This window comes from Danio rerio, chromosome 23, assembly GCF_049306965.1.
Source record: "Danio rerio strain Tuebingen ecotype United States chromosome 23, GRCz12tu, whole genome shotgun sequence".
Taxonomy (NCBI): domain Eukaryota; kingdom Metazoa; phylum Chordata; class Actinopteri; order Cypriniformes; family Danionidae; genus Danio; species Danio rerio.
The window spans coordinates 26,910,676-26,927,964 of NC_133198.1; the positions used below are offsets into that span (position 1 = coordinate 26,910,676).

The window sequence follows — 17,289 nt, forward strand, 5'->3', positions numbered from 1 at the left end:
GTGAACCAATAACCTGAAAAGATGGCTCTCAGTCTGTTTTCAAATGATTTCTGATGTGCTACGGCTGAAATATGAATGACAATAGCATCAAAACTAACCAAAACAGGATATGATGTCACAAGATGTGACCATAAAAATGACAGAATTAAAAAAATAATAATTGAAAAGTAAACATGATGTTTGCCTATATTGGATATGCTTTATGTTGTTGCTCAAATATTCAAATGTAATTTTTATGTTTGCTATCAATGTATAAAATCATTAACTAGACAGTTATTTCACTTTATTTATTTATAATTCTTAGCTTCACCTCATATACAGTATTTACCTTATTATTATGTAACTCAGCATTTTCCCTGTTTAATATGTCAGTTTTCAACAACATCCTCCTAACTGTTGTCTGTCTTTTCCATCTTTTCCATTCTGTCTGTCATCCCTCATTTCCAAACCCCCTGCTCTTTCCCCGTTGCGACTCCATCTGTTTGTTCTGGGCAGGAGGAATGATGAGGTCACCCACATTAAAATCCAGAACTCGGGGGACTATTATGACCTGTACGGAGGGGAGAAGTTCGCCACGCTGGCTGAGCTGGTCCAGTATTACACCGAGCAGCACGACCTCCTGAGGGAACGCAATGGAGATGTTATTGAGCTCAAATACCCACTCAACTGCAAAGACCCCACATCTGAGAGGTACAGTCTTTCCAAATCTCTACCTAGACTTAATATTGAGTGGACAGAATAAATCCTGCCCCCTAGTGTTCAAACATCAGTGCAAAGGAAGAGCTGTGGTTTGTTTGGCAGAACTTGTTTGTGCTTATGTTAGGGGGGTGGGGGGCTAACAGTTTGTGTTTCTTCTTTCTGTTTTGACATTTATGTTTTTGAGGTCCAGAATCGTTTTTTGGGTCCAGTATACTTTATAACTTCCTTCACCTATGTAAATAATTACGTTTGATGTTTCTGTGGTGTGTATGGTGCAACATCCTGTAGGCTGTGAAATCTAAGTGTTTATAAATGGGTCAAAGATGCCTTTTAAACATCAAGGCAATAAACATGTCATTTAGATTTACATTTAGTTGTTGTTGTTGTTTAAACTTATTTACTTAGGACACCCATTGTCATGTACATTTAGAAAAATCATTTAAATATTAAAAGACTCAAATTCAAAATACTATTTAATTTTCTTTTGAAATTTTATAATACAGTAATATACTCCAATAGTGCTAATAATTTATATAATAATAATGTAATAATAATTTTGACCTTAAAATGTTTTTTAAAAAATTTTAAAAAACTGCTTTCATTCTAGCCGAAATAAAACAAATAAGACTTTCTCCAGAAGAAAAAATATTATCAGACATACTGTGAAAATTTCCTTGCTCTGTTAAACATCGTTTGGGAAATTCTAAAAAAAATAATAATAATAAAAAATCAACTGTATTAAAAAAAATTTATGTTTACTTATTGTTTAATATAGCATTGTTATTTTATTTTCACATAAATATATATTTTGCTGAATGACATTATTTAACCCATGTTTTGACCTTTTATTTTCACTAGTTATCTGAAACATTAAATCAGATCTTTTTGCTCTATTTTTCTTTCTGCAGACATTATAAATGGCTGTTTTGCCTTTGACACATACATGACATGGTGTAGGTGATAGACATATTTACATCTAAAGATTATATTCTATATGTATGTTTTTGTGGTTTTTTTAGTTTGTTAGCAAACACCTCCCACACATATCCTCATATCATAACAGCTCCAACTCTCTTTAGTTTTACAAGATCTCTACCGACACCTCTGCTTATTTTCCAACCGCAAACTAAATTTTATGCTATAGTCTTTATATAGTGAAAGTTGGAGTGTGCATTTAAAGTGACAATGTAAAAATATATTGGTGGTCAACATTTAAAAAGCAGGTGTTTTTGTGTGGGGGAGCAGTTATTAATATTCACATCATTTACAGGAATGTTTACATGTGGAACAGCAGGAAACATATACAGTATGCTGTATCTTCTTTTTTTTTGTGTGAGTGTTCACACTTGGTATATTTAAAGCCCCATTAATATTAGTTAGTGAATAAGTGTAATAACCACTGCTATCTAGAGCTTATTGCACATTAAACAAGTGAACCAATACCCTGAAAAGATGGCTCTTGTTTTCAAATAATTTCAGATGCACTACGGATGAAATATGAATGATAATGGGCCAAAGGCATCAAAACAAACCAAAAACAGGATATGATGTCTCAAGATGTGACCATAAAAATGACAGAATATGCAAGCATACAAGTTTTCTCATCATAATCCTGATTTTGCCCATTGCAGATCAATACAGTTTACAGAAACAAAAAGTGTTTTTGCAGCAAGTTTTCAGCTTCAGATGTTTGTGACTGACAAATTTCTGGGGGTATTTTGACTTAAAGTTTTTTTTTTTTTTTTTTTTTTTTGAGTTCACAACTGTTTAAAAAAAATATCACATACAGACTTTGTGTATGTTCTGCTGCAAAAAAACAAATTTTTTTATGTAGCTTTATGTTTGGTCCAAAAATGCTAAATGCTAAAAAAATGCTAACACAAAGCTAGCAAGAACTGTATATTTTTCCTACACTTTTTCTTTTGTCTAAATCAAACAAACCTACAAAATTGAGTTTCAAGTGTAAAAAATACAGTTGAAGTCAGAATTATTAGCCCCCCTTTGATTTTTTTCTTTTTAAAATATTTCCCAAATTATGTTTAACAGAGCACGGAAATTTTCACAGTTTCTTTTTTTTCAGCTAGAATAAAAGCAGTTTTTAATTTTTTAAACACCATTTTAGGGACAAAATTATTAGCCCCTTAAAGCTATATATTTATTTAATAGTCTAAAGAACAAACCATCATTATACAATGACTTGCCTAATTACCCTAACCTGCCTAGTTAACCTAACTAACATAGTTAAGCCTTTAAATGTCACTTTAAGCTGTATAGAAGTGTCTTGAAAAATATCTAGTCAAATATTTTTTTACTGTCATCATGGCAAAGATAAAATAAATCAGTTATTAGAAATGAGTTATTAAAACTATTATGTTTAGAAATGTGCTGAAAAAAAATCTTCTCTCCGTTACACAGAAATTGGGGGGAAAAAATAAACAGGGGGGCTAATAATTCTGACTTCAACTGTATGTATTTTCAGAAACAGGAGGCCCATTAATGAGAATTTCTGTGGTTTGTGTTTTGCCTGTTGTCAGGTGGTATCATGGACATCTCTCAGGAAGAGACGCTGAAAAGCTCCTTACAGAGAAGGGTAAATCCGGAAGCTTCCTGGTGAGAGAGAGTCAAAGTAAACCTGGGGACTTTGTGCTTTCTGTCCTCACTAATGAAGAAAAGCATGAAAATGTAGACCGCAAGACTAAAGTCACACATGTCATGATCCGTTATCAGGTAAAAACAGGGTAACATTTCACTATTTCCTTAAGGAAAAAAAAGAAGATTAAAATAAATGTCTATTTAAAAAAAAAAAATTTTTTTATGTCTTTTACCAGGATGGAAAATATGATGTAGGAGGAGGGGAGAGGTTTGACACCTTAGCAGATTTAGTAGAGCATTATAAGAAAAACCCCATGGTCGAGAAGAGTGGAATTGTTGTGCACCTTAAACAGGTGAGTAAATCAAACCAAGCCTGAAAGAAACACATTTTTCCTTCAGACAAGCAATTACAGTAGCTGCAAATGCAAAACAAGTGCCTTTCAAAGATCTGGGTCTGCAATTTATTATTATTTTTTAAAGAACCATTACTTATATTTATGCACTAAATTGACAAAGTGACCAAGAAATGTATAATTTTAAAAAATGTTTCTATATCAATCAATTTTATATTTAGTTTGAAATGAATCATGAAAAAAAGTTCACAAATTCTTCAAGAAAATATTCATTGTTTTCAACTTTGATAATATTAAGAAATGCAGTGGTGGAAAGAGTACTGAAAAAAAATCATACTTAGATAAATTAAAGTAGTGCAAGTAGATGTAGTGCAAGTAGAGATAAAGTATCTGTTGTAAATATTACTCTAAGTATGAGTAAAAAGTAGCCCTTTTAAAAGTACTCGAGTAGTGAGTACCATTTAATTTGTGGATGTGTGTAAACGTAATATTCTGTAGTGCATTTAGTTATTGCCCAGCAGGCACAGAACGTCATAAGACGTTAATATTAGGTTAGATTTAGATTGTGACCTAAATTTAATGGTTAGCCAGCATCTAGGAACGTTATTTTGAAGTCCAAGGATGAATGACGTCAAATGACGTTGATATTTGATTGATTTTAGGGTTTAGGAAGTGAACAAAAACATTGAGCCAACAACTTAAAGGGGTGGTCCACTATGATATCATATTTTAAACTTTAGTTGATGTGTAATGTAGCTGTGTGAATATAAACAACATCTCTGAATGTAAAAAGTTCTCAATTTAATGCAAAGGGAGACCTTGATTTTTACGGAGTTAAGCCTACAATGAACAAATTTTGGGGACTACAAAAAATACTTCCACCCCCTGTGAGATCACAAAGGTTCGTTTACTGTGCATACAAACTGCGCAGGTAAGGCGCAAAAGCAGAAAATCTCCTCAAAGCAGAAGCTGTGAGCTACAACCTGTAAGTGTTTTTATTTGTTAAAATTGATCATGACATGTACAGTGTATAGCGTTAACGGTACGCTGTAGCAACGATGTAAACAATGCGAAATGCTGCTTTGCGGGCAAACGATTTAGCTACAAATTCATATTTATCAGTCAAACTGCTGTAAACACACACACACACTCCACCAGCACGTTCGTGACTCTTATGTGTGTGCGCGACTTTGCATTGATTGTCTTCAGGCAGTTTTTCCATGTTTTTCACATCTCAGATAATGAAGTCGCAAAAGATATGTAGATGATTCATATTACTTACACCTGCATATTCCGGATATATATGAAAGCCGTCTTGTAAAGCATAGAGTTAAAAAAATACAGGTTAGCTTACCTGACTCGTGGTAGCAGCAGAATAATAAATCAAGGCTCACACATCTTGTGCTTTATTCTTCTGTCACGATATATTATAGAAAATAACTTAATCCGAGCATCAGAGAAAAAGAAAAAAAAACTCCCGTGCACATGCGCTTGTTACAGAAAGTTCACACATTCACTCACACTCACACACACATAGACGCAGACAACATTCACTCACACACACACACACACACACATAGACACACACAAAGACAAGGTCTCTTTAAGGAGCTGCACCCAATTTTCACTCGTTACAGACACTTGTCAGATTTTATTTTAGTGAGCAGGCAGGTGGTTGAATGATTGTTTACACAGCAGAAAAGCGCATGCTTTCATGGGCGTGACGTGGAGCCAATCCGCGAATAGCAGCACATTATGACGATGACCAATCAGAGTCACTTAAGGGCAGGCCTTTCAGAGGAACTAGGAAATTTGACAGTCATTTTCATGTTAGCTGAGTAGCTGTGTATAATCAAAGTGAGATATATGAAAAAATAACGCGATTTCCTTCAAGTGAAACATGAGCACACATTGCTTTGCATCTTATAAACACAATTAAGCCTTAAAATTACATTCTGGACCACCCCTTAAAACTAGCTTCATATTGACGTCAAATACTGACATTTATTCATCAGGTATGGCAACCAAATCCAACATCTGATAGACGTCATAGTGGTAACGTCCACACAACGTCAAACTGTAACTGTCAGGGTTCTGCCACTTTGGTCTTGTAAATTCTTGTTTTGGTGGCAGAGCTCTGACACTTCTCATGTCGGGTCCTGTTTCTGTCTCTGTGTGAGCGCGCGCCGTCATGGGTGTACGTAGAGTGTGCGCGTTCCTGCTTGACGCGGCCGCGCGCGCGCTCTGCGTCACTCAGACGCGTGCGCTCTTGTACTCGTGTTTGTGTTTTCGTTTGTCAGCAGCGTGGTGTTTCATTCCCAGCGTCTCAGTCTTGTTGGTTTCGGTTTTGGTCGGCGCTGGGATGAAGCATGCACGCTGCGTGTGTGTGCGCGCACGGTGAGTGCTTTCATTCATCGTGTGCTCGTGTCTTGCGTCTTTTGTCAAAGCACGTGGCTCGGTGTTTACATTGTGGTCACGTGCTTTTGTCGTGTGCTTCAGTGTTGTGTTGTGTGAGCGCATGGCTTGTATTGTCTCTCTGTGTCATGCGCTCTCCCGTCTATTGTCTTGTCCCACCCACCTTGTTACCTTGTTTGTAATTATTATTTTCACCTGTCCGCCTGTCTGTTTATTGGTTTGTCTTTCCTATTTATTCTCCTAGTGTGCTCTGTTCCGTGCTGGTCCGTTATTGATTGTTCCCTTCTCTGTTGTATCTGCTGATTTCTAGTCTACAACAGTGGTTTAATGTATTGTCTTGTCAAGTTCCAGACCTTGTCTAGTTGAGTGTGTAATATGTTGTGTTTTTCCCCACATGGGGAGATTTGAGTTTTGTTTTTGTTTTATTTTTCATTAAACTCTTCATTCCCTGCATTTGGGTCCTCGCCTCCTCTTCATCACCCCCATACCGTGACAGTAACATCATTTGGCGTTGATATTTGGTTGATTTTTGGTTGTATGTTGGACATTGGCATCGGTCTGACTTTGAGTTCTGACGTCAACCCGATTTTCAATTCCAAACAAAATGTAACGTCTCCACGACGTTGGGGTACAACGTCAATCTAATGTCATTTTGACGTCTTGTGCCAGCTGGGTGTTTAAGGCTATTTCGATCATCATACAGTAAACATCTGTCATCTTCTCATCAGTGACATGCATCTAAACAGTCTCTGGGTCAATGCGTGTAAAGATTTTGGACATCTTCTTGGACCCTTTTGATGCTTGCAAACAGTTTGCTGCAATTATAAATCGCCCATGTCTTGAGGTAGTTTGTTATGATGCAATTTACCTTTTATGTGCGATTTGATTAGACAGGAATCACAGGACTGATTTTTCTAATCCACAGCAACAGGAAATAATAAAAAAGTGACTGCAGGTTGAAGGAATGTAGTGGAGTAAAAGTACTAATTACAGCCTTAATTAGAAACTAAAAATACCCAAACATACTGTAAATGCATACTGTATCGTTTTATATTATGAATCCTTAAGCATAGTGATATATATTCAGTTTTACAACAAAGTGTTTAACTTAAAGTGTGTTTTGCCTTACTTAATTTTTATTACTTAAATGCCACATTTTCATTTTTTAAAGTTACATTTTTTTAATTTTTGCTCTCTCTTCTTATCATATTCAAGCCATTCAATGCCACGAGGATAAATGCTGCAAACATTGAGAACAGGGTACACGAACTAAATAAAGTTGCCGACAACTCCGAGAAACCCAAGCAAGGCTTCTGGGAAGAATTTGAGGTATTTCTGGCCTTGTGCATTTGTCTGCTCATATTTTCTGTTACAGTCATGGGATGTGGTGATTCAGTCCAGGTTTTTGTTTGGGAATAGATTGGATTTTCCGCTGTTTGATATGAGAGTTGTTTATAGAAAGCCTCTCTGCTAGCTGACCTCTTAAACCGCAGTTCCTGTAGGGTGGAAGCTGTCCAGATAAACGGGACATTCCTGTAGGGGGTGCTGACATTCTCATTACACAGCAAAATTTGGATGTATGTGATTTTAAAGGGGGTAGTTCACCCAAAAAATGGAAATTACCTCATCATTTACTCTCCCTCATGTGGTTTTTAAACCTTTGTATGTTTCTGTTGAATATGAAAGAAGATATTCCAAAGAAAGCTGAAAACCAGTAACCATTGACTTCCATAGTTGGAAAACATTTACTATGAAAGTCAATGGGTTCAAGCTAACAGCATTTTTCAGAATATCTTCTTTTGGCAAGCTCACTCTTGTACACCCAAGTTACAGTGAAACCAAAAATGATTCAAGGACATTCTCACATTATCACAGTTTATTCCCTGTAGTTTAGTTTAAACTGTTTTAGAACTGACTAATTGCAATAATCAACTTAACTTTGGCTAAGATAACCATTACATAATGTTATTTTTACCAATCAACAAAAATTATTCAGGATAATGCATTTGTAGTCTGACAATATTTGCACAATTATCAAGTGTTTTTTCCACATTTTGACACAATGCCAGCCTGTAGTCTCTGCTTTCAGTCAGCTTCATGCAAATCTCAACTTCATTATTTTCTGCAGCAGTTTCGTAAGTTCATGTTGGTTTTTAGTCCACCTTATGAACAGTTTTGGGGTATAATATGTCACAGTTTACTTTATTTTAGGAACCTCAATTGTAAATGTTAATTTAACTATAGTTACATGCACCCACTAGTAAAAATAAATATAAAAATATTTATATGTTGCATGAATAATTTCTGGTTTTAATGTATAACTTAATCAAAAGATGTAAAATATAGGTATAACGTGAATATGTATTCACAATATTATCACAATAATAAAGCTTTACAAGCAGACTACTGTGTATTATTATTATTATTATTATTATTATTATTATTATTATTATTATTATTATTATGGTCTTCTTTTTATCATTAAGCAAAGAAAAAACTTTTGCAAAGTTAGGAACACACAGATAAGGAGGGTTACATAACTGAAATCGCATCATTTATTCATTCATTCATTTTCTTGTCGGCTTAGTCCCTTTATTAATCTGGGGTCGCCACAGCGGAATGAACTGCCAACTTATCCAGCACATTTTTATGCAGCGGATGCCCTTCCAGCCATCATACACACACACATTCATACACTATGGACAATTTAGCCTACCTAATTTACCTGTAAGATATAAGACTTACAACAAGCAATAAAATAATTAGACTTTCTTAAAAGAGTTGACATGCATATCAAAGTCTTTCCTGAAAATAAAAAGTAAAGGATTGTGTTTGAAACGTTGCATTTAATGGATGCAAAAAGCTATACAATTATAGTAAGAAGGGTCTAGATACAAAGAGTAACCAAAAAGTAATAATTTGGGGGCTGTATGTAAGTCTGGATATAAGTATTTGTCAACAAAATTGAAAAGTCAAGTGGTGCAGTAGGTAGTGCTGTCGCCTCACATCAAGAAGGTCGCTGGTTCAGCCTCGGCCGGGTCAGCCTCAGCCGGGTCAGTTGGCATTTCTGTATGGCTAATGTGTATGCTAATGTGTATGTATGTGTGCAAAAAAGTGTATGGGTTTCCCAGTAATGGGTTTCAGCTGGAAGGGCATCCACTGTGTAAAACATATACTGGATAAGTTGGCCGTTCATTCCGCTGTGGCAACTGCAGATTAATAAAGGGACTAAGCCAAAAAGAAAATGAATGAATGAATGAATGAATGAATGAATGAATGAATGAATGAATGAATGAATGAATGAATGAAGAATGAATAAATTGAAAAGTCAAGCCAAAACTTTGCAATACATGCACTTGCAAAATGAATTACTTAATGTTTCGACTGAATCTTCGACTGAAGATAAAAAAAGAACTTTTGTGGAAAATACTATTATTAAATAGCAAGTTTGTAATTTACCATTTAGCAATTCTGAATAATTTTAAAAGAGACTTCACCAACTTTATAAGATGAGAAGAATTTATGTGGAAGAAACCAAAACTTTTCCCATTCTACAGTGTGTCACAAATGATGATTTTTTTTTTAATTACACAAGTAAAAAGATATGAGATACCGGATGTCTTTGTTTGACTTGGAATTGAGAAGATTTTGGTCGACAAAAAAAGTTTGTGTTGTCAATATGAAAAATCTAAAGGAGCTTTAGGGCCAGGTATAATAAAGTCAGGCATTTCACTAAAAAAAATAAATACTTTTTAGTTAGGGGGACTAGAAAAGAAAATGTGTCCACAAATTGTTTAAATGAGAAAAGAGCACCACCATCATATATGAGTTGCATGATTTAAAATATATTTTATTTACATTTTACTTCTTTTGCAACTTTTGCAGAGCTGGTTTAAACCTAATTATATCACACACATTTATTGGATGAAACAGTTATTATCCATCAAACACTGTCATCTTTTCATTTATTTATGCTTTTGAATTGCATTATGGGACCTTGATCTTTCCTCCAACAGCATTTTATGTTAAAAAGTTGCTAGATCTCTATGTATTATTTATTATACAATATATTGTTTCAAACTGCTAAAATGTCAATAAAAGTCAATTTGATGAACTGCACAGTTGAATTTTTAATATCAAAGGTTCACGGGCGAAAGATAAAGGTCCCATAATGCAAATTCATAGTCGCAAATAAGCAGAGAACGCTTGTGAATTGCAAAATACAGAATCTGTTAATTAACAGACATTTTATAACTAAACATTAAATCTAAACATGGATCCACATTTCATCCTGACTGTCTTTTATTTTGTCTCCTGTGGTTCTGCAGGTTTTACAGCAACAAGAATGTAAACTCCTTTACCCCAGGAAAGAGGGGCAGAGACCAGAAAATAAAAACAAGAACAGATATAAGAATATACTACCATGTGAGTAACGTGCTGTATTTTTCTGGTTTCTTAATGGGAGAGGCATGTTTCATAATGCAACGGTTAATCTCCAGGGCTCTTGTTCATGCTTTGATCATCATTTTCTGGGTTGCAGTTGACACCACTCGAGTGCAGATCAAGGAAGCGGATCCTGATGTTCCCGGATCCGATTACATCAACGCTAACTATATCCGAGTAAGACCCCGCTTCGCTCGTAATGATTACACGTCAATCTGAATGTCAAGCTTTTGCTGGGTTGTTGAGCTGTGATCAATAAGTTTAGAGATTGCATGTTCTTTTTATCCTTATTGATTTTGTTCTTTTTTCATTTAGAGCGTGAATGAAGAAGGACGTCATATGGATGAAGGTAAAGTGTTCATCGCTACTCAGGGCTGCCTTCAGAACACAGTCCTGGACTTCTGGAAAATGGTTTATCAGGAAAATACACATGTTATTGTCATGACAACCAAGGAGATGGAGAGAGGACGGGTAAGGTCCAGGATGAAAATATTGTACATTCATTCATTCATTCATTCATTCATTCATTCATTCATTCGATCGTTCATTAATACATTTATATTTATATTATATTATATTATATTATATTATATTATATTATATTATATTATATTATATTATATTATATTATATTATTTTATATTATATTATATTATATTATATTATATTATATTATATTATTTTATTTTATTTTTTGTCATATTATGTTATATTGTTTGTCATGGGATACATAGAATATAAGAAAATAAACAATTTGTTATAAAAAAAAATATTTTTTATGCTCTTAATTATATTTCCTTAATTATTTGTGATAATAAAAGTAATTTATATTTTTGGGGGGAGAAATTCATTCAGAATTCATATCAGTTTTAAATACACTGACCATAAAACTGCTAAATGATGACAATCTTGATTCAATTACCCATACAATTATATATTCCAGCCACAATGATTTGGTTTTATTTATTAAACATCTGACGAGTGCAATCCCAGTTGGCATAAAATTATGAAACAGCGTCAGTCTTTGGTCTCTTCAACCTTATGGTATGATTATTAGTCAAATTATTGCAGAAGTATTGGGATTAAAGTTTTGATGTAACCACTATTGAATATTGCACAGCAAAATAGACATTCATATTTTTTAAAGTAACACTATTTTATAAATAATGTTTATCAATTACAGTGTTACGCCAAAAGGTGGTGATAAGTTACTATTAAAAATGCATTTGTCATTGACTTATTTATTCAAGAGAGTCATTCAAAAGGGCTGATTCATCCAGTAATGAAACAAGTGAGGTCTATATAAGCCAGTGATTAAATCAACCTTTCAAACCGATGGGAATTAATTAAATTAACATTGTGTCCAAATCTCTAGTATATTACATGTCATTTTGTTGAAGTCCACCAAAAAAATTAAGTTTCCTCCTTATTTACTCGTACTTAATTGATTATGAACTTTAATGAATTTCTTTTTTTCTGTTAAACACAAAGCAAGATATTATGAAGAATTTTGCAAAAAAGCAACCATTGACATCTATAGTAGGAACAAAAAACACTATGAAAGTCAATTGTTGTGTTTTCCAACATTTTTTATTATAGATTCTCTTGTGTTCATCAGAAAAATGGAGGATGACTAAATAATGGCAAAATTAAAATTTTGGGATCTATTTGGGAACTTTTTAACTTTTCCTTTAATTTGTCAATTCAGAATCGTGGATGAAACATGATTATTATTTTGAACAAAAATGTGATTCTTCTTATATACCAAAAATTTCTAATGCATAATTTGAGAAAATTGAGAATCCACTAATGTTGTATAGCTAAATAGACAACACAGATTTTTTTTTGGGAACTAAACATTGAACTTCTCCCTATAGAATAAATGTGTGCGGTACTGGCCAGACTTGAATTCAACAAAGGAGTTTGGGAAGGTGTGTGTGAAGAACATTGAGGAACACACAGCTCAGGACTACATACGGCGAGAGCTTGAAGTCACACGTCTAGACAGGGTAAGAGCAATGCGATGACAGATGACATGCTGCAGCCAGAGGCAGTTCATAACCTTTGACCTTGTTGTTTACAGTAGCAGCTTGGAGAGAATCTTCTCACTTACTTCAAACCTGTATTACTTTACATTACTAATCTAGGTTGGATGTAGTTTTTCTCATTTTGTAAATTATCATTTGATGTTTCTTTTTTTTTTTTTTTTGTAATTCACTCAGGACTTACTCATTCATATTCATTGAAAGGGGAAGAGAAACCTATTTGTGACCTGTGTACGAATATTTAGACCATAAAACATGTTTTAATAGAAGGTACTGTATATTTTCAAGTTATATTAGAGAACGTTTTTTTAAGGGAAACTTTTAAAAAGATGTCTCCTTTTTCTATTTTACCCTATTTATCATTGGTCAAAATGAAAGAACTCTCATGACTTTTAATCAGTGTGATATCTATATGTTTTTATATAATGCATGTTTGTTTAGAAACAGTTATGATTGTAAATTATAAACTTAATATTCAATTCCAATGTTGACATAGACATACTGCTGATATGGCATAAATAAATAAATAAATAAATACATACATACATATATACATACATATATACATACATACATACATACATACATACATACATACATACATACATACATACATACATGCATACATAAATACTTTTTGTAATTACAGAGAGAGCCTCCCAGGTGTATCTGGCACTATCAGTACCTGAGTTGGCCTGATCACGGTGTTCCAAATGAACCTGGAGGAGTGTTGAGCTTCCTGGAGCAAGTGAACCGAACCCAGAGCGCCATTCCAGAGAGCGGACCCATAGTGGTTCACTGCAGGTACTACACAGCTCACACGTTCTACTTAGATTTATTTAATTATTTTGCTAAATGTGGTCTTAAAGGCACAGTTCTCCCCCCTTCCCCCATAAAAAAATCCAATACTTATTCCCTGTGATGTCCTTCAAATGCTATATGCTATTTATGCTATTAGTTTCTTTTGCCAAACACAAAAAGAGAATTCTAATGAAAAGTCCATTCATTCATTTATTCATTTTCTGAAAACTCCATTCATTCATTTGCCTTAAAAATGTAGCTATTTTAAAAACCCATTAGTTTATTTAAAGGTCATACTCAAATAAACACTAGAATAGATGTTTTTTCTGATGTAATTAAATCTAAATTATGCTTCAAACATTTGATTTTAAAACACTATCAATGACTGAAAACCAAAAAATACAAAAAAAAAATCTTTAGATTCTTATTCACTCTGTCACTTCCGTCATTGGTATTTATTTTCAGCTGTCTGCTGCACTATATGTTCACCTTTGTGGTCGGTCTAGCCGGCGCAATAGCCACATTAGTAATAGCACATACTAGGAAGGTGGGTATCAGGGTTGCCAGGTTTTTGCAATAAAACCCAATGCCCATCCAAAATACCCCAAAACTAGCCTGATGGCCAATCAAAAATATCCCAATATCATAAGTCAAAACTTGCCATCGCCCATTTGTAAAATAAATGTTGTACAGGTACATCACTGTATGGATTATACATGGTTTCTTCTTTGAATATATCTCTATAATAATAATTTTATCAGAAAAATAAATCTCATGTGACTGCCGTGTGCCATCCAGTTCAAATGCATGCAAATGGCAATAACTCCAGAGGAAAGTGAACCACAAACTTAGAATTTAATGAATAAAAGAAAATTTAAATGGACTTTCTTCTGCAGAATACTTTCACAGTTATATTTAAGCAACAATCCTAAACAGTCCTGCCAATCTGCCAACCATAAAAGCAGCCTCTAGTGCCGCTGCACCTCACAAAAGTGTGCACACTCTGTTTCATCATCCTAGCAGTTTCATCATCTGTATCATCAGATGGTTGGATATTTTTCTGCTATACACATTATTCTGTGAAACCTTTGTGTCTTAGCTGCTATCACGTAACATGCCGTATAGGGTAATCACCTGGTTACTGATCTGCTGTGGGAATTTTCCAGGACAATGCAGGTCACAAGAGATATACATTCACTAATATTAGATTACATAAATATTGATTTAAATGAATTGAACTATTCAAGCCTGTTTTACAATGACATTAGATGTCGCTTTCAACAGGTACTGAACCTGCTCTGCTTGGAGTTATACAATGTGGTAAAATATAATGAAGTGACTATAACAGATCATATATGCAGTGACAGTTTCTTTGTTAGGCTAGACAAACTGGATTTAGTGCATATTGAACTTGTATTTCATGTTCGTTCAGGAAGCTTTGAACAGGACGTTTGGTTGGCAGTTGCTGCTGCTTACTTTTAATTCACACTGGTTGCTTTGGTTTGTCCATGCAGTCATCATCAGTGAGGAAAAAATCTCTCTATGAATATTATGGTTGGATATTTTTTCTCCTGTAACCTACACATGACAGTTACACATATGTATTTAAAAACTGAGCTAAATGTATTTATTTTATTTAATTTACACTTGTTGCTTTGCTTTGTCCACACAGTTATCATCAGTGAGGAAAAAAAATCTCTCTATAAATATTATGGTTGGATATTTTGTCTACTGTAACTTACATATGACACACTATATATAAAAACCAAGATAAATGTGGTCATTTTACTGTGGTGTTTTTAAGGAAAGAAAAAATAGGTCACAAAAAATATATAATTTTGGACTGCCAGAAATGCAGGACTGCTGGTCAACCCTAGTGCGGAATATTCCAAGTGTTCTAGGGTAAATTATAGTGCTTGGTGCAAAAACAAATATAAATGAATGACTGTTTGGCTCCTCATTAACCTTTTACAGCCTATGCCATTAATGACTTATATCTGGGTATTTCTAATGCAATCTCACGGAAATTCGTAACTTTTTAATTTAGTGGCTAATTGGTATAAATTTGTACGATCTAATGCGTACAATTTACTACGATTTGCTCATCACCCAATGACGGTTGGGGTTAGGGGTGGGGTTGGGTGCCACGCCTTCTTTTTTAAAATAGTAAATTTTCGTACGACTGAACTCGTACAAATTTGTACGAATTAGCCACTAACCTGACAAAACGTAAGATAATTAAGTTTCCTCGTGAGATCAGGCTGGTATTTCTGCTAAAGTCTTTTCACTTTCTAGTGCCTTATCGTAACGGCAGTAACAATTGCATTCATATCCCAATTAATTTACATAAAAATATAAATATGCATAATTTTTTTCTTTAAATTTAAGACTGTTTCATGAATTATTAAATTTTAACCAAGACTTTATGAATTTATATTAGAGAAAATATATAGTGAAAATGCTTCTGAAACAACTCTGCTTGAGCTAACACTAGCATATTCAGTGGTGTCTTATGAGAGCAGTCCCGTAGAAGACCAGCAGCAACGATTAGAATTAGATAATAAAGTAAATGTTGGGTTGTTTTTCACCTAAACTCATTGTATGTTTCCAGAACACTTAGAAACTTCACCTTGCATGGAATCATAAAAGCTTGATGTTGGTTTCTATACACTCTCGTTATGTACAGTGGATGAGCCAAATCAAAATACATTAAAGAAAAAACACTCATTTTGCATTGTGAAAAAAAAGTGTAACATTAGACATTAGTAAAACACCAAGGTGAAAAAAATGGACTGAAGTTTTCCTTTAACCCTTTATTAATCATGAAACCAGGTAACTTCACTGACATTGATTGGAATATAATCATAATTTTGTTTTAAGTCACAAAAGTAATTTCCCAAACCAAAGTAACTTATCATGTTTTTTCTGAAGAGTTTTTCAATGAGTGCCCTATGAAGGGTTAAAAGAAAAACTACGATAAAGAATTACAGTACTGAAATCCTTATAATGTGTACAGTTCTGTGCATAAATGAGTACGTCCCGCACAAATCTCTCTTTTAATTTCATATACTTTATACTAATATCAGTGATACTTGATATTGATACTTTATACTCATATAGTTAATAATCTCATATTCAATAATATATTATATGTGCAAAAACATTAGACTAGTTAGTACAAAAGTAAAAAAAATGGAACTAATCTAAAAAAGGAAGGTCACAGTCCAAAAATTAGTACACCCAAATTAATATGTTGGGGAAAATGTTAAGCAAATTTTTATTTAAAAAGGAAAAATCAAGAGAAACTTAAAAATATATGTAATGTAGTTTTTGTTTTCTAATTTGTAAATTCTTTTTATTTTATTATTATTATTATTTTATTTGAATTTAAATGTATTATCTTTCTATTCGTGAAGATGTAAGGTGACCCCCCCCCCCCCATTTTTTAACAGGTATAACTGTATAATTAAACTGTTTTGTTTAAATGCAACAAAATTATTAGCTTTATTCACTAAGAAATGGACAAAAATATAAATTTTCAAAGAGGGGTGTACTGAATTTAAAAGCTGTGCTCCACAATGTAAATGTCCCACTGTTGCTGTCATTCTAGTGCAGGGATTGGAAGAACAGGCACAATTATCGTGATTGACATTCTTATCGACATCATAAATAGACAAGGTAAGCATTTCATACAGAATTATCCCAGTGGTGTCTTTTTTGTCTGTCATTGATTACATTTAACACAGCTGAACTGCTTCTCTAAGGGCTGGACTGTGACATTGACATCCCAAAAACGATTCAGAGAGTGCGACAGCAGCGGTCCGGTATGGTTCAGACTGAAGCCCAGTACAAGTTCATCTACATGGCTGTTCAGCAATACATTGATACTGCTCAGAAGAGACTAGAAGAGGAGCAGGTGCTTGAACACTACATTTTCAATC

At 33.9% G+C, this 17,289-nt stretch overlaps 1 protein-coding gene across 4 annotated transcripts in view; it reads left to right on the forward strand.

Moving 5' to 3' along the window:
- The window catches only part of ptpn11b (protein tyrosine phosphatase non-receptor type 11b), an 80,592-nt gene that overhangs the window by 52,069 nt on the left and 11,234 nt on the right, over positions 1–17,289 (forward strand). For all 4 annotated transcript variants that reach the window (XM_073938180.1, NM_200454.1, XM_073938181.1 and 1 more), the window contains 11 exon segments: positions 496–690; positions 3,234–3,426; positions 3,528–3,644; positions 7,275–7,388; positions 10,388–10,484; positions 10,600–10,679; positions 10,818–10,973; positions 12,380–12,511; positions 13,197–13,351; positions 16,959–17,026; positions 17,113–17,264. In XM_073938180.1, the coding sequence (XP_073794281.1) occupies positions 496–690; positions 3,234–3,426; positions 3,528–3,644; positions 7,275–7,388; positions 10,388–10,484; positions 10,600–10,679; positions 10,818–10,973; positions 12,380–12,511; positions 13,197–13,351; positions 16,959–17,026; positions 17,113–17,264 (1,459 nt within the window).